Source organism: Trifolium pratense, linkage group LG6 (genome assembly GCF_020283565.1).
Source record: "Trifolium pratense cultivar HEN17-A07 linkage group LG6, ARS_RC_1.1, whole genome shotgun sequence".
In the NCBI taxonomy this organism is placed as follows: domain Eukaryota; kingdom Viridiplantae; phylum Streptophyta; class Magnoliopsida; order Fabales; family Fabaceae; genus Trifolium; species Trifolium pratense.
In genome coordinates, this window is record NC_060064.1 from 10,970,949 (window position 1) to 10,994,640 (window position 23,692).

General features: G+C 36.1%; 2 protein-coding genes and 1 pseudogene across 3 annotated transcripts; 2 read left to right on the plus strand and 1 right to left on the minus strand.

Annotated features, from left to right (window-relative positions):
• Window positions 1-793: 793 nt before the first annotated feature.
• On the minus strand, window positions 794-2,450 carry LOC123890039 (annotated as a pseudogene).
• Window positions 2,451-12,385: 9,935 nt separating this feature from the next.
• Window positions 12,386-13,635, plus strand: LOC123891719 (the record flags this gene model as incomplete). Its single annotated transcript, XM_045941621.1, has 2 exons — window positions 12,386-13,563; window positions 13,605-13,635. Coding segments are annotated over 2 exons (1,209 nt in total), but the record flags the coding sequence as incomplete, so codon positions are not given.
• Window positions 13,636-16,619: 2,984 nt separating this feature from the next.
• LOC123890040 (protein FLOWERING LOCUS T-like) lies at window positions 16,620-18,486 on the plus strand. 2 transcript variants are annotated; one of them, XM_045939575.1, is made up of 4 exons: window positions 16,620-16,861; window positions 16,970-17,031; window positions 17,161-17,201; window positions 17,918-18,486. In XM_045939575.1, the coding sequence occupies exons 1-4, from the start codon at window positions 16,661-16,663 to the stop codon at window positions 18,142-18,144; spliced, it is 531 nt and encodes a 176-aa protein (XP_045795531.1). In that variant the 5' UTR covers window positions 16,620-16,660; the 3' UTR covers window positions 18,145-18,486. The 2 variants fall into 2 exon arrangements, with proteins under 2 accessions (XP_045795531.1, XP_045795532.1); XM_045939576.1 differs by having other exon boundaries at window positions 16,641-16,819.
• The last annotated feature ends 5,206 nt before the right edge of the window (window positions 18,487-23,692 follow it).

Genomic DNA, 23,692 nt, shown 5'->3' on the forward strand with positions numbered 1-23,692 from the left:
GTTAGAGGTTTCTCGTGCTCGTGTAGTGCGCTTTTTGGTGAGGAGTTAGCGTAGACTACTCCTTAGATATATGTTATATATCTTTTTGATGGGTTGTATAGAATTGCTCTGATTAGATTTTACCGGGTCGGGTTAATCGTTTGAATTGTATTAAGCCCGTGATGGCATATTTAACTTTGCTAATCCTATCTTTTGGGTTGTAAACATAATATCCTTTGTTGATATGGCCTAGAGCCTAGGGATATTGTGTGAACAATTATGGCTATTGTATAAGATGCACTATGATAATTATTTGTTTTTAATTTCCGCTGTGCTAGCATGATTTTAATTATGCCGAGGTTTTGTATTATAACATGTGACGCCTGAATTTTCTTAAGTGTTTTATTTATTTATATTCAATAAATACGCGTTAAGGGGTTTGGGTGTTATACTTATCAATTATTGCACATAATTTTAACCACAATTAGTATACTTCCCATAGTGGTTGAAAATTTTGCCTTGCATTGAAGGGTCGCGAGTTCAAATTCTAGTCAAGACAAAATTGTATTATTTTTTAATAAAAATTGCAAGATAAAATGGAGGGAAAACAAATTAGGTTTAGGGTTTGCTTGTGTATAAAAACTTATAATACTAGAACATCGACCCGTGAGGTGCACGTGTCTGATTAGTTGTAAGATATATAATGATTAAATAAGATATGATAATTACAATAATGTAAGGTATATGAAAAAAGTTGAGTAACATTAAACGATAGTTCAACAATAATTTTGGATAAATATTCACACAAAGAAAATTATGTTATATTACGGAAGACTTCCTTGTAGACCACATTCGAAGTCTTAGTTGTATATTCACCGTCGTCATCGATGATCAATATTTTTAATCCTTTTCTAGAAGTAACTCTTGAAATTGCAACATAAAACTGACCATGTGAAAACACTGGCGACGGAAGATATATCCCAACATGCTTTAAATATTGTCCCTGACTCTTATTAATAGTCATCGCAAAAGAAATCATTATAGGAAATTGTCTCCGTTGAAATTTAAAAGGAATTCTCACGTCAGATGGTGTCAGAGAAAATCTAGGTATGAAAACCTAATCACCAATATTACTTCCTGAAATAATTTTTCCTTCAAGAGCACGTTTTCCCAATCTCGTAATAATAAGTCTTGTTCCATTGCATAATCCTAATTTTTTATTCAAATTCCTTAATAGCATAACTCGAACTCCAACTTTAAGTCTCAACTTGTGATTTGGAAGTCCCGACGTAGAAATCGTGTTCAAAAATTCGGGAGTATGGACATCATCCACTGTTTGATCGTCTACATTTTATGTGAGTGGAGTATCATAACTCAAATATGTTTTTTCTTCACCAGGAATTAAATCCAATATATAATCATTTATTTTGTCGACTATTGAATTTTTATGAGCTAGTATAGCTCTATTTTGGAAATACGTTATATCGTTCATGTTTTGTAAAAGTTGGGGATAGGTGCTTTCAACGATAGAAGCAAGAGGATCATCTGAATTTTGAATCAATAAATCTGATGGAATGTCAAGTTCTAAATCATCATCGTTGTCATCTCCAATTTCTCCATCGCCAATACCCAAAACTCATTCAGAAAACAACCTTCTTTGTTCAACGTCTACACTCGAAGCACCACCGAGAAGCCTCATGTTTTTACTCAATGTTAAAACTTCACAAAAATTTCAAAGAACCAAAGATTTTAGCATGAACAACTTCTGGCCTTGTACCTTTGGGTATTACTGGTAGAATTTGTCTAAAATCTCCGCCAAAAACAATAACTTTTCCACCGAAGGAAATTTGTTTATTTTTTCATCAACAGACTTGAGAATATCTTTTAAAGTTCGATCAACAGCTTTGAAACAGTGTTTGTGCATCATTGGTGCTTCATCCCATGTAATGAGCTTTGCTTTTTGTATTAATAGCACCAAAGGGCTTTTAGGAACTATGGTACATGTTGAAAACTCGTCAACATTTAGATGAATAAAAAACCTTGAATGTGATGTTCTACCGCCAGGTATAAGCAATGCAGCGTTCCCACTTGAGGCAACTGTTAAAACTATTTCACCTTTTGAGCGTAATGCGGCTGACATGGCCCTCAAGATAAATGTCTTCCCTGTACCGCCATAACCATAAAGAAAAAACATACCAGGTTTGTTTTCGTTAACTCTTGTCATGATTGTGTCATATACTTTACGTTGCTCTGAAGTCATAGTTGAATCAATCTAACATGTTCCTCAGCTAATGATTGTCTGTTATAATTCAATTTGTCGTGTATTAACTATTTTGTATATCAGGAACTAATGATGTGGCTGCTCTAGGCATTGAAGGATAATCTTTTATACTCTTCCCACAACTACGTAACATCATCTCAATATCTGCTAGTGCATATTGTATCAATTGATCATCGGTTAATATTAAATCTGCAATGTTAAAATCAAAATAATGAATGTGATTAGTGACATGACTATGGTTGTGTTTGGTTGTATCGCAAAAAAAATTGATTTAACATAATTGAGTTTGATAATAACTTTCCAAATCACATTATTGATGGTGCTTATCAATTATTGCACATAATTTTAATCACAATTGATATACTTGCCATAGTGGTTGGATATATATATATATATATATATATATATATATATATATATATATATATTGCTATCTCTGCGAGAATTTCAAATCATTACTAAACCTTTTTATCCTCCAAAGTTCCAAGCAACCACTTGCAACCGAACAAAAGATATATCCTAAAAGCTTTTTATCCTCTAAACAACCACTTCTAGCATAGCAAAAGATATTTATTAGATCTTTTCATCAACCCCACTAAGAATTCCTCCCTTTATTCAACTTTCATTCTCTATCGATCTTTTTAGTTTTCTTGTCATGCATAAATAAATACACTCAATTTTACATAGGAGCCACTATTAGAGGTATAGTTAGTTGCATTAGTTACTAGTTAGTTAGTCTAGTTAGTTAGCCTATAAATAAGTCAATTGTACCTAATTTTCTTATCAATTGTAATTGTACTCATTATCATCAATACAAATTTTTTACTTTTCTCTCTACTTTTCTATGGATGCCATGATTCTTAACATGGTATCAGAGCAAATTTGGTATCCACCTTGAAGAAATTTTCAGCTGCATTTTCTTGAGAAAATTCAATTTTCTCATATCTCTTTAGTTTCTTTCTCCCAATTTCATTCACAGAATCAATTTCCCCTATCCGTTTATTTCACCGATTCATCATCTTCTTCAATTTCGTTTTTGATTGAGTTCTTGATGTTGCTTCGCTCATATCTGTGTGATATTTGCAGATTGATTCCTTCTTGTTTCGTTGCTCTTCTCATTCTTTGTTGAAAATTTGTTTTCGATTCATTTATTTGAATTCATCTTTCTTCCTTTATCCAACATCCAGATTCATTGATTTTCGTTTTCTGTTGAGACTCCAGCATGGCACTTTCATTCTAGTTATTTTCCCCAAATTCTAGGGTTTGCAATTCCATTTTCGATTGCATTTCAGATTATTGATTTTTCATTTCCATTTCCGACCTCACAGTTCAATTCAAGGTGGTGTCATCAGCGGTAGTTGTTGGCGTTACAAGTCGTTGCCTCTGTTCTTGGCTTTTAGCTGTAACACCCCCTTTTCAGAGACTGAAAAGAAGAGCGTCACAGTTCTCTACCCAAATTTAAATGCTTAAATACAAGCAAATAAAATTATGCTGGTTTATTTTTGGTAAAGGAAAAGTATAAGTGAGAAATGTTCTAGAATATAAGTACTATTATTTTTATTTAAGAAAGTTTTCAAAATTCTCTTTATATAAATTTAAAGAGATTAAGCATCACTATATTCGAGTTTCATAAATAAATAAAGAGCATGAATTGATAAGAGAAGACAATAAACAAATAAACTGAATTACTATTAAGAATTGAACCTCAAGAAGTCATGAACGATGTTCCCGTATACCAATGGATCAACCTAGGGTTGCTAGTTCTCCATGAGAATGTAGCAGCCTTTCTTTCTATTTTTTTTGCGTGAATTCAGAATTATCAAACCCTAGCTGTGTTTTTGCTTAAGTACTCATAGAAAATTGGGCTTAAAAAGCTACGGGTCGAAAAACATAAGTTTGACCCGAAATTACATTATTTTCATAAAGTCTGGAACATAAACGTAAATATTTGACACACTTGCGCTCCGAACTGGGTTTTGACCACAACATGAAAGTTGTAGCTCTTGATCTCAGCTTTCCAACGCATCTTCCGGCGCCTCAATCCGATATTCGTAGCTCCAGTTATGGTCTGCGCAATGAGAAGGTGTCAATATGTCATTAAATACGAAAATTGGTCAAATAAATTCATTAAGGCTCAATTGTGACCCAAAACTTAGAAACATAATAAAAACTCGATATTATTGTAGAAAGACTACTAATATGCTAAATTATAATACTAGAAAATATGTGCCAAAATGCACTGATCAAATTCCCCCACACTTATTCTTTTGCTCTCCTGAGCAAAACTCTAGAACAAAGCATGCTACAATCATCACAAGCAATCAACAAATTCTAGGATTCAAGCTTCCAATCGTGGACTGTATTTCAAAGATTGACATAACTCTTGTATATCAGCTGTCAACGATAACCCTGCGTGTGTGTGTGTGTACTGCCTATTACTTTTCAACCAGAGTCATGACATGATCCTTCTCGAAAATACACAGTCATGATACTAAGCTACCTTTTCTTTCCTACAACTCAGAGTTTGAGTTTAGATTTCAGCTTGAGGGGAACCTATTCTTTTCTTGTTCTCACAGGCTTTTTGACTTTTATACGCTGGGATACCACTTAAGTTCATTTCAGTTATGCTTTAGGTGCTACTCTACCTTTTCACCTGACGGGATCTCACCTGTAATGAGTCCAACCTGTTACTCCGAATAGAGCACCCTACACAGCATTTGTTCCTCCAGTTTTAGGCACAGGAACTCAACATATTCATTATTGTTCCTCCAGTTTCGGGCACAGGAACTTATTTTATTTTTATTTTATTTTTTTATTTTTTTTTTTCTGTGTAGTATCCCATCATTTAATCTAGCCATGATCCTACAATCAAGTAATTCAGTTTTCCCCCAAACTTAGTCCTAATCATACCTCTTTATCGTATTCTATACTCAGACAACTTAGCTGATGACTGTGTATTTTAAAGATTTATCATGCCACTACTAAGTTTGCAAGTTTTTCAGCAGTTGTGCATTAAGGTGCAAAGATCATCATATCAAGCATGAAAACGAGAATTTCAAAAAATTTCACCAATCCTACAGCTATATTGCTCTAGTCCTAAAACATGTAACTACTCATAAAAATTGCATGCATGCTAAATTTATTTATTTATTATTATTATATTTTTTTTTTAATTGACAGGAAAATAAAATAAATGAATGCCCCCCCCACACTTAAAACAGACATTGTCCGCAATGTATAACAATAAGCATAAAGAAAAGGAAGGAACACACCCGAGGGCTAAGGTGTAGCTTTCATGTCTGGTGGTTTTGGAGGAGGCCTTTCTGCACTTCGAATACATGAAACGGGAAAAAGCAAATAGCAGATGAACTTAGATATTAGTAAAAAATCTGGTGGCTTGGGAGGAATAGCCAGCACATATGGTACACCTGCAATAACAAAAGCATGGAAATCAAACAATCCACGGTTAGTTTGTGAGTCAGATAAATTGGGTGGAAGAGATGCACAAATGGTGAAGGACAACTGCATGTTTCTTGGCTTAATCAAAGGTTCCACCAACAATTTTTTTTCTATAGTCAATGGTTTCTTCCGACTAAAATCCACATTTTTGCTGTCAACTACAAGAGTTATTGTATTTGCTTGAATTTCTGCACAAGTGGTTGTCGGCATCAAAATATCTTCACTTAAAATAGCTGCATTGATCTCAAGACAAGCATTACAAACACCACATTCACAAGAAAAAATTTCAAAAGATTTATCTACTTCAAGCGAAGTATGTAATTCATCTATAACAGATTCGAAGGAATTTTGTGGTGTGATCTCTTCCATGCATTCACTTGAATTTATGTTGCTTATTTTGTGTTCATCAACAGAAACAAGTATTGTTTCAATGGGCTCACCTGGAGTTTCATCAACACTTGTATCACATTGCATTACCTCTAAGAGTGCAGCAGGTTGTACATCATCATGCAACATCTTCTTCTCTTGAATTAGATGGGCATTGGAGACTATTTGCTCAACTTGGACTGCTAAACTTTGAAGAGAGGATTGCATCCATTCATCCATTTGCTTATTATTTTCAGCCATCTGCTTTATCAATTCTTCCAAACTAGGTTGTGGCTCAACCACCAATGAATCAATTTGCTGAAACTGTGGATATGACCAAATAGACTGCTCAGCAGGATATGAATTTTGTTCTTGATAGTATTGTCCTTGAAAATTACCTATAAATTGCGTCTCACCACAAAAAGTATCTAAAAATGTAGGACAATCATCACTAATATGAAAACTCGAAGAACAAATATTACACATCACAGTTGGAATATAATTTTGATAGCAAGATTGTTGTTTTCTTGCATCCAAGCAATTTATGATATAAGCCAACTGGTCCGATGAATCTCCCATTTTTTTTTATTGGTTTTTTTTTTTTTGTCTAAATAAAATGAAGAGAAAAATAAAAAACGAATAAAAAAAATCTAAAAAAAAAAATTAAAAATAACACCTAAAATCTCTAAAAATCAAACAAATCTAAATATAATTTTTTGGGATTTTTTTAAATGTATGGAAAATTAAAAAAAAAAATAAAAAGTGGTCTAAACGAAGGAATTTCGCAATTTCAGCCTCAATTTTCGTATCAAAGATACGAAAGTTTTGTGCCTTGATTTTTTTCGGATTTGTGGACCAAATTTCGGATCAATCTGAGATATCAACCGAAAGTTAATTATTTTTCAGCTTCACTGCAAAATTCAACGTCAGAACCTGAAACACAACAAAAACTCACAAAACAAAAAGTGTTAGTAACGTTAGTTAGTTCTAAATTTTACTAATCCTAATCAGAGATCCCCGGCAACGGCGCCAATTTGATCGCTGTCGTTTCGTGATCAAATATAATTTTAATTAAGAAAAGTAGTAACAAGATAGTTAACCTTGGTCGTCTCACAAGGACCTCTAATTTAATAATTAGTAAAAATAAGAACAATGAATAACACAATTAAATATGGGGTTTTGGGTTTGTTTAGATCGAAAGAGTATTAGAAATTCAATTGATAAAAAGACGATCAATCCATTGGTTTTAGGAAAACTTCGTTATGATTCTATCCTCGGTTCACATAAAATATTGTTTATATATTCATGCCTTGGTTGGTTTATAAGACCGATTATACAAGCGATAAACAGTTTATACGAATTCATTCGATTAAGCAAAGAATGTGTTCAACTAACCATGAGTAGTGAACAAGCGTCACTTAGAACACGGTTTGTATCATGACAGATTTCGACCAACCCTTTTTTGCTAAGCGCGAAAAAACCTATATCAATTCCTATTCGAACTAGTCATACAAGCGATGAATCAATCCGAAAAGTCTCACAATATATAACTCAAAATAGAGATTAAGCATCACTATATTCGAGTTTCATAAATAAATAAAGAGCATGAATTGATAAGAGAAGACAATAAACAAATAAACTGAATTACTATTAAGAATTGAACCTCAAGAAGTCATGAACGATGTTCCCGTATACCAATGGATCAACCTAGGGTTGCTAGTTCTCCATGAGAATGTAGCAGCCTTTCTTTCTATTTTTTTTGCGTGAATTCAGAATTCTCAAACCCTAGCTGTGTTTTTGCTTAAGTACTCATAGAAAATTGGGCTTAAAAAGCTACGGGTCGAAAAACATAAGTTTGACCCGAAATTACATTATTTTCATAAAGTCTGGAACATAAACGTAAATATTTGACACACTTGCGCTCCGAACTGGGTTTTGGCCTCAACATGAAAGTTGTAGCTCTTGATCTCAGCTTTCCAACGCATCTTCCGGCGCCTCAATCCGATATTCGTATCTCCAGTTATGACCTGCGGACTGGAAGGGTGTCAAAGTGCTATTTATTCATAAATTAAGTGCGAAAATAAAATAAAGTTAGAAATAAACTTAAATATAAAAACACATTAAAATAGTAAAAATAGTAAATTAAACCATAGGAATACACTAGTACAATAGTAAAAGAATGTGCGTTAAAATGCACTGATCAGGTTTTTGTTTAAGTCGTTTTGTATGTATCGTTGTAATAACGGCATTTTTGGCTGAGTTTAAGTCTGTTTTGTGCTCGTGCGCTGAAAAGGCACAGACTTTTGGGCTGTAATCCTCTTTTATGTATGAGAAGGTTTATGCAAATTCAGAATGACGAGTTTTGGATTATTCTCGCTTTTGGAAAAACGAGTAGAAATTTTACCCGCTGACGTAAAATTTTACGGTTTCTGAATTCAGTAAATTTTGGGTGGAAGTTTTATATATCTGCGCGAGTTAGGATATGTCCTGAGAATAATATTCGAGAGTGTGGAAGAAAATTACAGTCGCGGAAAAAGATTCGGCGATAAGTTTTGGAATTATTTTAAGACGGACTTCCGTTCCGTAAGTTTTTTGTTTTTACGAGTTTTGCTCGTAGCGGCGCGCGAGAGCTGTGGGGCGTGAGAGAAAATATCTAGATATTTGTTAAAGTAAAATCAAGGGCTAGGATTGGCCTAGAGTTTTGTCTTTTGATCAAGTGGCCATGAGAGAGCAAGACCATTTTGTCATATGATTTGTTTGGTAGAATTTTTGACTTAGAAAAAAAATTGCAAAAGCTCTTCCCTCTCCCTCATAAACCGCCCTTTTCTCTCTCACTCACCCTCACCATTGAAATTTTCATTTCTCATCCATTCAAGCTAGGATTTGTCTCTTTGGAACTAGGAACTTGCAAGGAAATCACTCCTCTTAAGGTAACTCATCTTCTCCATGATTTTGTTTAGCTAAAAGTCATGATTCCTAGAGTATTTTAGAGATTTGTCATGACTTGTTCTTGAGTAAATTTTTTCTAGAATAAGTTTTGGGTGTTTGTGGTTCTAGGGAAGTGTTTAGGAGTAGTTTATAAGCTTGTTTAAGCTTGGCACATGTTGGTTTCCATGGTGATTAAGAATTTCATGAAATCTTTTGTTAGGGTTTGGAAAATCTATTTGAAATGCTCATAACTTTGAAAACTTGTGTTGTGCTTTTATTTTTGGTGTTGTTTATGAGCATTATAGGGAAATGGATGTTAGGAAATGGCTTTGATTTTGTGAAACAAGGAAAAATATTTTTGTGTGTGTTCTTGAGGACTTTATGAACAAATTTTTGGAAATTCTTGTTTTGACCCTCAAAATGAATTGGTTGATCATTTCCATAGGCTTGTGAACTAATAGAGGCTTGCTATGTATTGGCATTGGAAAAATTCCGGGTGTGGTTCACATTTTCAAAACTTTTGGTCATGTGAAATTTTGGAAAAGTGTGGGAGAGGTTTCAAAATTGGTTAGGGCTTTGGGGGAGGCACAATTGTGGCCTAGGGCGAATTACCATGCAAAACGTTTTGGGTAAAAATGGTTTTGGTGTTGTATGTGTCTTAAAGAACCAAAAATTGAATTTTTCGTAATTAGAGGCTTTGCCCGGAAAATTTTTTGGGGCTTGGATTAGTGACTCAGGGGTATTATGGGATATTACCATGCCCTCGGAAGCGAAAAATTTTGAGCGGAAGTGCCATTTTGGTTTTCAATGGCCGAACCTAAAGGTTGTGTGGGGGGGGGAAATTTGTGAAATTTTTCTAAGTCCACAATTTTGGGAAAAATGATCATGCTTTGATGAAATGATCATAGGTGGGTCAAAGTATGATTATAGGATTGTATTTGGAAAGAAAAACTTGAAACTTGCGACGCAAGAAAAACTCGATTATTTTGTCGAGATATTTTCGTAAAATTTTTAGGTTGTTTTCAAGTGTTTTGGTAGTGTGTGAAAGTGTCCTTTGAAGTTTAAAACCATAGAGAGCAATGGTATGCTTTGAAAACGAAAATGTGTTTGTTTTGTGAAAAATAGTGTATTTAACTTCGGGAATTTTTAATCACCATGGGGAGGACTCGAATATAATATCCGAGAGTGTTAGGAAGTGCCTTAGACACCTCTAGACCTTTGTTGATAGGTTTAGTTTCGTTAAGATATTTTGGGAGAAACTTATTCATTGTCCGCTCGTTATTTTTAGGAAACGCGAAACGGTAGATAGTGTGAAACGTTCTGGTTTTTGGTTGGAAGCATTGCCGAGGTAAGGGCACCGTTTTTATTTCCGTATTTAAATTCCGTCGATAGCATTAGGGTATGCTTTCTTGTTGTGCTTGGTTGCTTTCTTGTTGTGCTTGGTTGGGCTTTTGTGCTTGGTACGTTGTGAATGTATTCTCGAGTTGAGTTCGTAATGAATACATGTTGCTTTTGGTCTTACATATAATTTGGTTTGGAATATATGTAATGTGTTGAAATGGCATAGATAGGGGTATCGTATGCTCATGCACTCATAGTACGTGGTTGCGCGAGTGGACCGCGGGGTGTGACGATCCTGTGACGGGGTGTCCACCTTAATCCTTCGGGATCTTTATTGAGTCCCAATACGTGACGATCCTGTGACGGGGTGTCCACTCTAATTCTTGAGATTGTATTGATGATAGTAGAGGCAACGATCCTGTGACGGGGTGTTGCTAGAGACCTACGACTCTCCTTTATGAGAGGATATTTCCGGAAATAATTCATGCATGTAACGATCCTGTGACGGGGTGTTATCGTGGCGATCCTGTGACGGGGTGCCACACTCATTCATTAGAGGTTTGCATTAGGCTATGTGCGCATTTTATTTACTATGCGTGTGTTGAGGAAAATGATAAGTGTTTAGCCGCTTTCTATTTGGTATTTGGTATTTGTATTTCCTGTTTCCAGATGGTGACCCTTGCTTTGTATGTGATAAATGAACGGGTTATCCCCCACCTTAGATGACGGAGAGCCAAGAGAGACTGTGGGTCGTGTGGATGGCGAGGACTTCGTAGATTATGCCGGAGAGTAGATGTTAGCACTTGTTAGGCTACATTTTGGTTAGGCTTAGGGCCTAGTTTGTATTTTGGATGACTGTATGTCTTATACATTTATACTCAGACATGTTTAGTGCCTTTTGGCCTTGTGATATATTCGGTACATAACTCGTGTCTTTTGGTTGATGAACTTAATGTATCCGCTGTATGTAAATTATTCAGGTACACACTTTGCTTCGAGGAAGCCCTGTAATATAATGTGTTGATGTTATATTTATTTTCTATTGAATGACGAACTGCCGAGATAGCTGCGGGCGTTCACGCGCGCCATTTTATTTAAGCGTGTTGATTTAAAAAAAATTAAAAAAATAATACCCCTTTTTATGCTTTGAAAAACGGGGTGTTACATTTTGGTATCAGAGCTCGGCAGTAGATCTTCAAAGGGAAAGTGTGTACGTGAGTTAACAGTCTGAGGTCAGTCAGTTAAGATTAGAGTCGCGTCGGTTTAGCGAATCGTTAGTGGGTAGTAGTGAGTCTTGTTTGCTAGTTAGTAGTGTATTAACTCGTTTCGTTAATGTGTGTCTTCAACCAACCATACCGTAGCTACTTTAATCCTTATATGTTGGATGTGGAAAATTCTGTGGAATTGGAAAAGGATTTGATTAAAAGATTTGGTTTTTCAGGAAACATGCCTCCAAGACGGGCACCTGCTGCTCCTGTTACCGAAGATGATCGGGTTGAGCGTATGGCTAACTCGATGAATGTGATGGCGGCTGCCATAACAGCTCAGACTAATGCAAAGACCCAAAGAGATTTGGAGAAGCGCGAAAGGGAAGTCCATGCTACGGAGACTAGTGTTCTTACAAGTTTCAACCATCAGAATCCTCCAAGGTTCCGTGGTGACGGAGGACCTGCTGCTGCTGATTTATGGCTTCAGGCCATTGAGAAAATTTTGGGGGCTATCCATTGCCCGGAAGGAGAAATGGTGAACTTGGCCACCTACCAATTGCTAGGGGATGCTGAATATTGGTGGGGCAACACCAGCCTGCTAATGGAAGCTGCATTTGAGGAATTCTCATGGGAGAATTTCAAGAGAAAATTTCTAGCCAAATATTTTCCGGAAACAGCTAGGGAGAGGTTCGGGGAAGAATTCCTGAAACTGACTCAGGGAGGTTTGAACGTCGAGGCCTATGCCAAGAAGTTTGAATCATTATCTCGACACTTCCGTTTCTTCAGGGATGGCATAGATGAGTCATACATGTGTCGTTGATTTCAAGGAGGGCTGAGGTACGAACTGCAAGATGCAGTGGTGCCGTTGGGGATTCGACAGTTCCAGGTGCTTGTGGAGAAGTGCCAAGAGATAGAGGACATGAGGAATAAAAGGGTAAATCGTCAGGGGAGTTTTGGTGCTGGGGGACCTAGCCGTCCCAGTCATCAGAGTCAGAATCGAGGAGGACGTGGGACTAGGCCTTACAACCGCCCACAGAATAATCGTGGACCACAAAATTCTGGAAACCAAGGAACCCGAGGAAACCAAGTTAGAGAGAAGCAGACTTGCTATAAGTGTGGTGAAGAGGGGCACCATGCTAATGAGTGCGGGAATCCAGGAACTGCGTCAGTATGTTACAATTGTCAGAAGCCGGGCCATTTTGCTAAAGATTGCCGTGCTCCAAAAGCGGCGCCGTCAGAGAATGCAACACAAGGAGCTCGACCCACCGCCAAAGGACGTGTCTACTGTATGGGCACGGAAGTGAGTGGTCAGGCTAGCAATGCTATTCATGAGGACTGTCAGATAGCAGGTAACTCTTTGACTGCTTTGATTGATACCGGAGCAACTCACTCCTTTATATCTTTGGATTGTGCGAATCGCTTGAAATTGCTTGTTTCTCCGCTGCCGTTTGATTTGAATGTTTCTACTCCTGCTAGAGATTTGGTAGTTAATACAGCATGTTTACATTGTTTGGTGATGATTCAGAATAGAGATTTTCTGGTCAATTTGATATGTTTGCCCCTTAAGTCTCTCGAGATCATTCTCGGGATGGATTGGTTATCTTACCATTATGTTATTTTGGACTGTGCCCGTAAATTAGCCTTTTTCCCCGAACCGGGAGTTGCTAGATATCTGTCAGCTAATAGGCTTGTAGTAACTATGAGAAATGGGGAAACAGAGTTTATGTCACTTTCGAGTATAGAAGTCACCTCGGGCATTATTGTGGAAGATGTGCGAGTAGTTCAACAATTCCAAGACGTTTTTCCGTTGGAAATTCCAGGTTTTCCTCCGATCCGAGAAGTGGAATTTTTTATTGATTTGCATCCGGGAACCGGACCAATTTCGGAGTCTCCTTATCGAATGGCTCCAGCTGAGTTAGTCGAGTTGAAAAGTCAAATAGAAGACTTGTTGGGGAAAGGATTTATAAGACCAAGTGTATCGCCGTGGGGGGCGCCAGTTTTGTTGGTGAAAAAGAAGGATGGAAAGTCACGGTTATGTGTAGATTACCGGAAGCTCAACGAGGTGACCATTAAGAATCGTTATCCCTTGCGACGAATTGACGATTTAATGGATCAATTGAAGGATGCGTCGGTATTTTCTACTCACAGCATACTTCTTCACACCAGCTTCCTCAGTATCATACTTCTTACTCAGAGCCTCCCACACATCACTGGCTGTATTATAAGTTCTGTAATAATCATACAGATCATCTTCCAAACCATTAATGATATAGTTTTTGCAAACATAATCATTATCAATCCAGAGCTGCCTATCTATTTCTAGTTGCAGCGCTTTCTCTTTAAGCTGTTCTGCCGTGGCCTTGCCTTTGTCTTTTTCGGCAGATACAGCATCATCGTTGGTGTTAACGGTCTGAACGGTCTGTTCATTAGTTCCTGAAGCCGAAGCATCAGTAGGAATCACAGGAATGAGCTGTTTCAAAACGTAGGCACATTTTTTAAGAGTCAGGAAGAAAAACATTTTTTGCTGCCAACGTTTGAAATGGTTACCCTCAAACTTAAACCGCCTTTCGGTAGCACCGACAGATGAATTACCAATAATCTCTTCGTTTGCCATGATATTTTCGAAACGTCTTAAAATTGTTGGAAAACGGTTTACTGACTTTTAAAAAACAGAAAACGAATTTTTTCTAAAATTGGCAACGAAACAAATTATTGGTTGAGTCGCGTACTAGGTCGCTTTCTTTAAGACGTTTCGCGGAACTACTCGAAGAAGTGCACTGTAGTATATCAACCGCGAAGTCCCCATGATAAAACAGCCGTTTTCAATGAAAATACCGAAGCACTACTGCACTGCAGTGATCGGACAGAATTACACCAAATATGGTTCGAAAATTCGAACCACTATAATTGATATATGAATATCAATTCTACGGTTTAGAACCGTTCAAATATTGAAACAACAAAAATTTAACGAAGAAGAAAAAATAGAGAGAAGGAAAGAAGCAGTTTTCTCAGAATGCAGAGAAAAGGAAGTGAGTAAAAACTGAAGAAATGAAGAGGTCTTTATAGGCAAGTAGGGAGCTGGAATCAGAGGATTTTCAGGAGCTGAAATTGCTCAGTCAAACGAAAAAACGTGGGAGAAAAAATAGGCCACGTATTTGACCGTTAACAGATTTGAAAAGTTGTTTCAGACTTGGTCTAAGCACATTTAACATGTGCGAATTAAGGGACACGCATTAAAAGAAATTTAAATTCAAAAAATTTCTTTTTCGGTATTAAAAAAATTAACCGAACCGACCGGACGGCGGCGCGCACATGTGATATTCGACATTGTGTGCGTTCTCCCTTTCTTACAAAAGTGGATACCCCAAGGGCACACCCTTGGGTTGCCACCTTGTGGTATATAAACACTACCAAGTAGTGTGATTTTTCCAATGTGGGACTCAAAGAGTCTTTTTTTAATTCACACTATACATGATTCTTACACTTGTGTTTATTTCAATACCAAGTTCCCTCCAAATTCTTCACCATGTTTCAACACCTTGTTAAGATCTTATTTATGTGACGTAATGTATCCACTGAGTGTATAACAATGAGATGAAGATATTTTCATTTTCCCTTCCACCTGGAGATATTATCTAGTTCAAAGGGTTTTCTTTTGGCATTAAATTTAATTTAATTTAAATCTTTGGAAGAAAAACAAAACTCAAGCGTGGGAGGTAGTTTTGCACATGTTCCTGTTTTTCTTCTAGTTGGACTTCGTTACATGGCGGATTCTAGTGTGGGAGACCATAATAGGTCTCTCACCGATGAGTCATGTGATATGTGGACTAGATTGAATGTGTACATGATATTATGATGTACTGTCAGTATTAAATTTTTTTTTTTTTGAAAAAAAAGTTTTTGATATTTTTCGGGAAAAAATTAGCGATTTTTTTTCGGAAAAAAGTTCCCGATTTTTTAGGGAAAAAGTTTCGATTTCAGATAAATACAATTCCGGAGTTTTTCTGGAAAAAAAAGTTTCCGTTCTTTTTTCGGGAAAAAAGTTTTGGATTTTTTCCGAAAAAAAGATTTCGATTTTTCTGGAAAAAGTTCTGATGTTTTCCGGAAAAAAGTTCCCGATTTTTTGGGGAAAATAGTTTCGAAATGTTCATCTGAAAAAATTTTGCTGATACAAAAAAGAGTGAAAAAACAGAAAATATTTAAAACTTTTTTTCGAATGAAATATTAGAACTTTTCCAGAAAAATATCGAAAACTTTTTTTCGGAAAATATCCGAAACTTTTTTCCGAATAAAATATCGGAACTTTATTCCCGAAAAAAGAATGGAAACTTTTTTGTTCAGACAAAACCTCTGGAATTGTTTTTATCTAAAATCGAAAATTTCCCCCCCGAAAATCGGGAACTTTTTTCCGAAAAAAAATCGAAAATTTTTTCCCCAAAAAAGATCGAAAACTTTTTTCCGAAAAAAAATCGAAAATTTTTTCCCCAAAAAAGATCAAAAACTTTTTTCCGAAAAAATTGGAAACTTTTTTTTAAAAATAGAAAATAATATAATACTGACAGTACACCATAATATCACGTACACATTCAACCCGGTACACAAAACACATGTCTTATTGGTGAGAGACCTATCATGGTCTCCCACCCTAGAATCCCCCACATTACATATATATAGCAACTAGTTGTGTTTGTTTCTTTATTATATCTGGCAAAGGACCTGAATAACCCTATATTAATGTAGCCAATGACTGATGATGATTTGAGCAAGTAGAGCATAATAACTCTTTTCTTGATTTATTTAATATAAGATTTCAAGTCTAGCTAGTTTCTTAAGCAAATAGGAAATCACAATTCAAAAGCAGATTCTGCAGATAGATAGCCTTCTTAAGCATGACCTTTAAGAAAGTCTAGCTATTAATAACACATTCCTAATTAATTTTAAGGCTTAAGATAAATATTAAGTAAAAAGATTGGTACGCAACAGGATAGAGGAATATTTATCTCATGTCCCCTGCTTTTCCTCTATAAATAGCTCTACCTCTTTGTGTATGTTGTATCACTAAAATTTCCCTAGCCCAAGAAGTAGGAATCCATATATGGCAGGTAGTAGTAGGAATCCACTTGCTGTTGGGCGTGTAATAGGTGATGTAATAGACCCCTTTGAAACTTCTGTTCCTCTTCGAGTCACCTATGGTAATAGGGAAGTGAATAATGGTTGTGAGCTTAAACCTTCTCATGTTGCAAATCAACCCAGAGTGAGTGTTGGTGGAAACGACCTCAGGAACATCTACACCCTAGTAATTTAATTTATATTTTTTGCTACATTAGATAGTTGACACGTCTATATTTACCATATTGTTCCAATTTCTAGCTTTGATTATATTTAATTCGCTAATTAATTACAGGTTTTGGTGGATCCTGATTCACCTAGCCCAAGTAACCCCACTTTTAGGGAGTACCTTCATTGGTGAGTAACTCAATTACATAACCTTATGCTTATAATTGTTCCAAGTTACACAAATACTATGTTTTAGGTGCAAGCGAAAAGCACCCTTAAATAATATATTACTAACAATCTTCTTTCAATAAACTTTAGGTTGGTGACTGACATTCCAGCAACTACTGAGGTCAGTTTCGGTATGTATATATCCATCCATTTGTTAAGTGTTAGGTCAAATAATATACACTTTCTGTCTATTTATAAGTACATTTGGAGAAAAATTGTTCATAATATTAATTAAGGGCTAATTGGATAAAAATGGAGAGTTGAAAACGTGACTCTTCTTGAAAAAAAAAATTTGAGTTTGATTTTTCGAAGTTATTTATTTGAGAAGTAATCTAACCCTAAACAAAAAAATAGATCTTACACTACCGACTCAAAGAGCTTAAGCCATCAGAATGACATGAGATGACTATTGAAGAGTCAAAGATCTTAATTACAGTAGATAAGAAGAACAAAGAGAGTTATGTAAACAATATTTTTATAATAAAGAAAAAGAAATGTGGGCTAATCATTTGCATATAAGTTAAAAATATTTCACTCGAAAGCCCTTTTCATATGCTCCAATATTCTACAAGGGTTTTATATCATAAGATAAGCTAAAGTTAAATAGATGATATGGTTGACATATCCTTTGTAGACCCATTGAATGTGAAACACTAATATCATTTTGAAGACGGTTTGTCGTGAAGTTTTGCTTTGTGTGTTTTTTTTTAAGGAGGCTTGTCATGAAGCTTAAAGACAAATTATGTTCAAAAGATTTAAATGTGAACGTTTATTAGTACAATCGTTCATTTGCAAAGTTACATTTTGCACCCTAGCTAATTTTATGTTTGATTGATTTTGCACATAGGTAATGAGGTTGTAAGCTATGAAAGGCCACGACCCACTTCTGGGATCCATCGTTTTGTGTTTGTATTATTTCGTCAACAGTGTAGACAAAGGGTTTATGCTCCAGAATGTAGACAAAATTTCAATACAAGAGAATTTGCTGAACTCTACAATCTTGGAGCACCTGTTGCTGCTGTATTCTTCAACTGTCAGAGGGAGAGTGGCTCTGGTGGAAGAACCTTTAGATAATTACATGAGTGAACTATATGAAAATTAAGATTAAAGTGGAAGCTTATAGTTCTGGTCTTAGTATCACAGTCAGTTCGACAAAATCCCTGTGAGTTTATAAAATCTACATTCAATAGTTTCTACAAAATCGTGGTGTTACCATAATTTTGTCGAATATATACTTTGTTGGTTAGTTAATAGCAACTAAATAGTGCAACCCAAAATAAAGGTTATTTATATACACATTATACACACGCCAAATACACATACACAATTGTAACGGAAGCAAACACCATTTATACAATGTGTGTCGTTTTATGTTTGTGTATGTATATCTATTGTATGTATTGTATTGTATTGTATTGTATGTATATCATCAATAAAGAGCTCCTCACTACCCATTGCTATATATTACTGATGTTGGGTTTTTGTATGTTGGCTACATTTTGCAAAAACATAGCTGATCCCAAGTGTTGAGACAAATGTGCTGACCCCAAGTGTTGTGACAAATGTTGGGACACCTTGGAACAACACCTGTCTCTGTATCTGCGCGCGCCAGCTATCTGTTATTATTTTCTACTCAATCTTTTGAAGATCTGTTTGAAGAATTGTTTCAAGGTTTCTTACAGAGGAAGGCGCACATGTTTAATGTGTTTCAGGAGGCAGCCAAACCCTAGTTTTATTTTCCAAAGGAATTATATTTTTGGAAAATATATTTTTGCGTTTCAAAAATATAACTATTATTTTCAAAAATATATCACTGCTGCCGCAATTCTAGAAGCCCTAATTTTTCCTTGAAGCCCAAGTCGTTCTACTACTATAAATACGAAGGCAAGCATATGGTTTCAAGCATCTAAAATCGTGTCTTACAAAGCGTGTGTTTTTAGGGATTTTAGAGTGTTAATTGTGAGCCTTTCTTGTGTCTCTTTGATGCAAGCTTAGGACCTGAGTTTATTGAGTTGTATGTGTGAACTTCTCCTAAGCTTTGAAGTACGGAGATTGTTCTATTGTGTTGTGTGGTTTACTCGCAAGCTTTTAAGCAAGAGTGAATCCTAGTTTCTTAGGAGTGTGTCTCCACCTGTTGTGATCGTGGAATTGAATAACAACGCTGTCTGTGTTGTTAAGGTGGGAATTGGGACGGGGTCTCATATCTAGGAGTTCCTAGGTAGAAGTGTCATTGGGTAGTGATTAAGTGAGAAGTTGTAAACGGGTGAGTTTAGCTTCGAAGTAATACTGCTGATAGTGGACTTCATTGCTGGATTGGTATCCCCCAGAGTAGGCTTTAGGCTGAACTGGGTTAACAACTCTTGTGTGTTATTTACTTTACCACTTGTATTGTTTTATGTTATTTGCTCTGTTTATAGACAAGTGTTGGCGCACTGGTAACAACATCTGTCTACAACAGACAAGTGTTATCACACCTTGATCAACATTTGTCCACTGTGTGCCAGGAATTTCAATTGGCATCAGAGCAGGCACCCTGTTCTGAACTTTAGGGTGAGCTCCAGGGAAACCGTTCCTGGCAAGGATGGACAAAGAAGGAGGGTTTGTTACCAGAACACCTCTTGTGGTTGGTACTTCAAACTATGACTATTGGAAGTCCCGCATGATGGCCTTCCTAAAACAAATTGATAGCAAGACATGGAAGGCAATTCTGAGAGGGTGGATGTAACGACCCAATTTTCGTATTATTATTTTTATGTGTTAAAATATTTTATTTAACGTGGCATTTTAATTAAGTTAATAACTAGGGTTATTTATCGAATACTTTAGTTATTAAGCGAGTAGAGTGAGTTAACGCGTTATTGGGCCAAGCCAATTGGGCTTGAGGCCCAATGGGCCTTGAGTGTGTGTGAGGGGGCGCCCATTAAGGGCAAGGAAAGAGAGAGAAATTCATTTTTCTCATGTTCTTGTGTTCTTGAAGAGAGGAAGAGGAGAGCTTGGGAGCTAGAGCAAGGGGAGAGCTAGGGATTCGAGATCTTCGTCGTGTTTTCTTCGAATCCAGGTAAGAGAGTAGATTTCATATTCGTGGGTGATCCGAGGAAGGGGAGAATGTCGATTTCTCCTCACCCGAACTTCCTCCACCCCATTTTCGTTTTAGTTGTGAATGGATTTTCTTGATGGAAATCGTCCCTAAGGTTCTTAACATGCTTAACTTGCTTTTAACATGATGAATGAACGAATTTAATGGTTAAAAACGAAGTTTATAGATGATTAAACTCAAGAACTTTGTGTTCTTGAGAGTTTTGAGTAAAAGTGTTAAATCTCTACTTTTTCGTAGTAAAAATGGTAGATCGGTGAAATGAACCGTCCTTTTGTGTTTAGATATGTTTGTTGCACTTGAATACAAACTCATTTGGGGTTTATAACATGAAAAATGGGATTTTTAGGCGTTTTTGTGTAGAAAACGCAAGTTTTTCAGCCCCAGGCACAATAATTTCCGCCTGAAACGGCAGAACAGTGAGCAGCCAGCCTTTCAGATGTTTTTCCGCCTCAGGCGTAAAAATTTCCGCCTCAAACGTAAACTTCCGCCTCAAACGTAAATATTTCCGCCCCAGGCGGAAATGCTGCAGATTTCACCAATTTTTCATCTGCTATCTTCCTTTGCATGTATTTTCAATCAGTGTCTTTTTCTTACATGATTGTTGATGCTTGTTGATGCTTATAACGATTGTTAATCATGTATGAAGTATAAATGAAGTATATTAAGGTGTTAATCAACTTAATAAAGAAGGATATTAGAATTATGTTATTCTAATAAAGACGGATATTAAGGTATTGATTATCTTAATAAAGACGGACGTTGGATAGTGTTCCACGTTATTGTTGACGGGCTATATGCCAAAATTGTTGATGAATATATTCATGAGTTTTGAGTGCATGCATCATGAATATTTAGGGATATTGGCTTGTCCAATAAAGAAGGATATCGAACTATATTTGTTTGATAAAGACGGATATCGGAGGTGAAATACTCTGATAAAGACGATGGTACCACATGCATTAGAGGTGTCTAGAGGACATAACATGAATGTGAAGCATTAGATTGCATTAGGGATTTTGTGTGCATTTTATGATAAATGATGTTTGACACATACTTGGTAAATGTTGATTGTTAATCCGTATGTGAGGAGCAGAGTCCGTCATGACTATAAAATGAACAACGCAGGGTCCGTCATGACCATAATCTGAACAATGTATTTGTTGATGTTTTGGTATTGTCCGAGACGACGTGAAACTATATGTTTGGTGTATTTTGTGGATGATTGATTAGGTGATAAATGAAGTATATGCATGATATATGAATATGCATGAATGATAGTGATGTATATGTATAATGTATGATTATGCATGTTTTTATGAAGAAGTGTTTAAGTACCCTTTACTTACACTTGTATATTTTGAGTATGTTATCTAACTCTCTTTTATGTGTTATGTGCTGGATCGTCGGGGGTCCAGATTTACAGGTTTTGTGGTATTCGATGTCGAGTCGTCGGTGAAGCTCCGCTCTGATTGTGACACGGGAAAAAGGGGTTTTATATGTATATAGAGTCTCCTTATCTAGGTTGTTTTGTATAGCTAATAAATACATTAGTTGATTTAACATTTGTATAAACAAGTATTTTTACTAATTAACTACATTAGTATTATTTTGGTAGAGGAGTGTAATACTCGAACCGATATAAATAAATTAAATGTGATTTTCCGTTGCGTATTTTGAAAAAGATTTTACTAAAAGTATAAATATATAAATAATGGGTTTGGGTGTAACACCCCGAACTAACTACCCTTAAAAGACGTGATCTTAAAAACATTTTAAAGATAAGTAGCCGGAGCGCTACGGAAAACATTTTATAAAACGATCGTGCACATGACACGAAACGTCGCAGCGGAAAACATTCTATAAAGGATTTTCAAAGCAATGAACAAAATAGTTCAAAAGATAATTCATCTACATAAAACATACGTTAAGATGTTCGCATCGATATACGACGGAATACAAACGATCCCCGACTCGATGTTACAAAATACCAGAGCACTAATATACATCACAACCCAACTAAACTTAACAAAACTATACAAAGGTAGCCTACACTAGCACCTCACCAAAAGTGCTCCACACCAAAACGATCTGCAGCTAAAGCTCGTCGAGACCTCGACCTGAATACCCCAAAGGTCCAGCACATAACAATTAGGTAGAGAGTTAGTAAACATAATCACATACATACGAATATAGAAACGCACCTATATTCAACCTATCACGTATACTAACTCACACACATGCCTCAATAAGTAATACACCAGATAACACATACTCACAAATACACAACCAGATAGTTTCACGTCGTTTCGGACAACACAAAGAACTCACATAACACATAACACATAATTGCACATTTACTCAAATGCGACTAATGCCAAACATTCAATGTCATGCCAACCTAGACACGACTAATGCATGTGGTACCATCTTCTTTATCAAGGAACTTACCATTGATATTCTTCTTTATTGGACAAGTCCAATATCCTTCTTTATCAGACAAGTCTGATATCCCTAAATAATGCATGAATTTATGAATGTCATGCATTTACCAAACATATGATAATCACTTAGCACGAAGCTACTGCTCACTACATGGATAACATAATCCATTAAACTTCTTTATCAGACAATCTGATATTCTTCTTTATCGGACAACCCGATATACAAAAATACATATACTTCTTTGACATTTTATATAAATGCCATCACACAACACAATTATTAAACATATAATAATTCAAAACCAAAACAAAACCAAAAACATGGATATACACACTTTACACTACAACTAATTTCATACGCGTGCGAATCACATAACGATTAACAATAAGCATTAACAGCATCAACAGGTATCAACAATCATAGTGCCTAATTGCACTTAAAACAATTATCAAAAAGTTGCTGTCACAGTGCTGTTCGCTAAGCGAAGCCGTAGCGAACCCGTAGCGAACTACATCAGAGGATTACAGGTACATGGCGAACAGGTAGCGAGCTTGTAGCGAACATGTTCGCTGTAGCGAGCAGGTAGCGAACCACACCAGAAGAACATCTGTTCTTGAGTTTTCTAAGGCGGTTTAACACCCAAATCCATCCAAAATACATTATAACATGTTATAAATTCTCTTAAACAACAATTCCAAGCATATATGATATCAAGGAACATTAATCATCCCTTCCAAACATCCAAATACATCAAACAATCAAAATCATGCCAATTTCTTGCAAAATAAGCAAAGTTGCATAAACATGCAAAACCATCATCAAACATATACATATTCCCTCCTAGTTGTTCATTAAGCATACTAAGATGAAAAGAACATGTTTATGATAAAGAAATTTCACCCAAACCCCAAAGAAATTGGGTGAGAGAGTTTGGGAATGGAGGCTAGACACCTCCCCTCTCTTGGATCACCCAAGCTTATGCTTAACCACTCTCACCTTGGATTGAATGATGATTCCTGGCCTCTAAATCTCTTCTCCTTGCTCGTGTTCTTCTCCTTGCTCTCCTAGGGTTTTTGCTTTGCT

Bases quoted from the DNA above. Each gene is read 5' to 3' on its own strand.
- LOC123890040 (XM_045939575.1), top strand. From the start codon at position 16,661: ATGGCAGGTAGTAGTAGGAATCCACTTGCTGTTGGGCGTGTAATAGGT. The intron at 17,032-17,160 runs GTGAGTAACTCA...AATAAACTTTAG, and splicing joins TTTAGGGAGTACCTTCATTG to GTTGGTGACTGACATTCCAG. The intron at 17,202-17,917 runs GTATGTATATAT...TTTTGCACATAG, and splicing joins AACTACTGAGGTCAGTTTCG to GTAATGAGGTTGTAAGCTAT.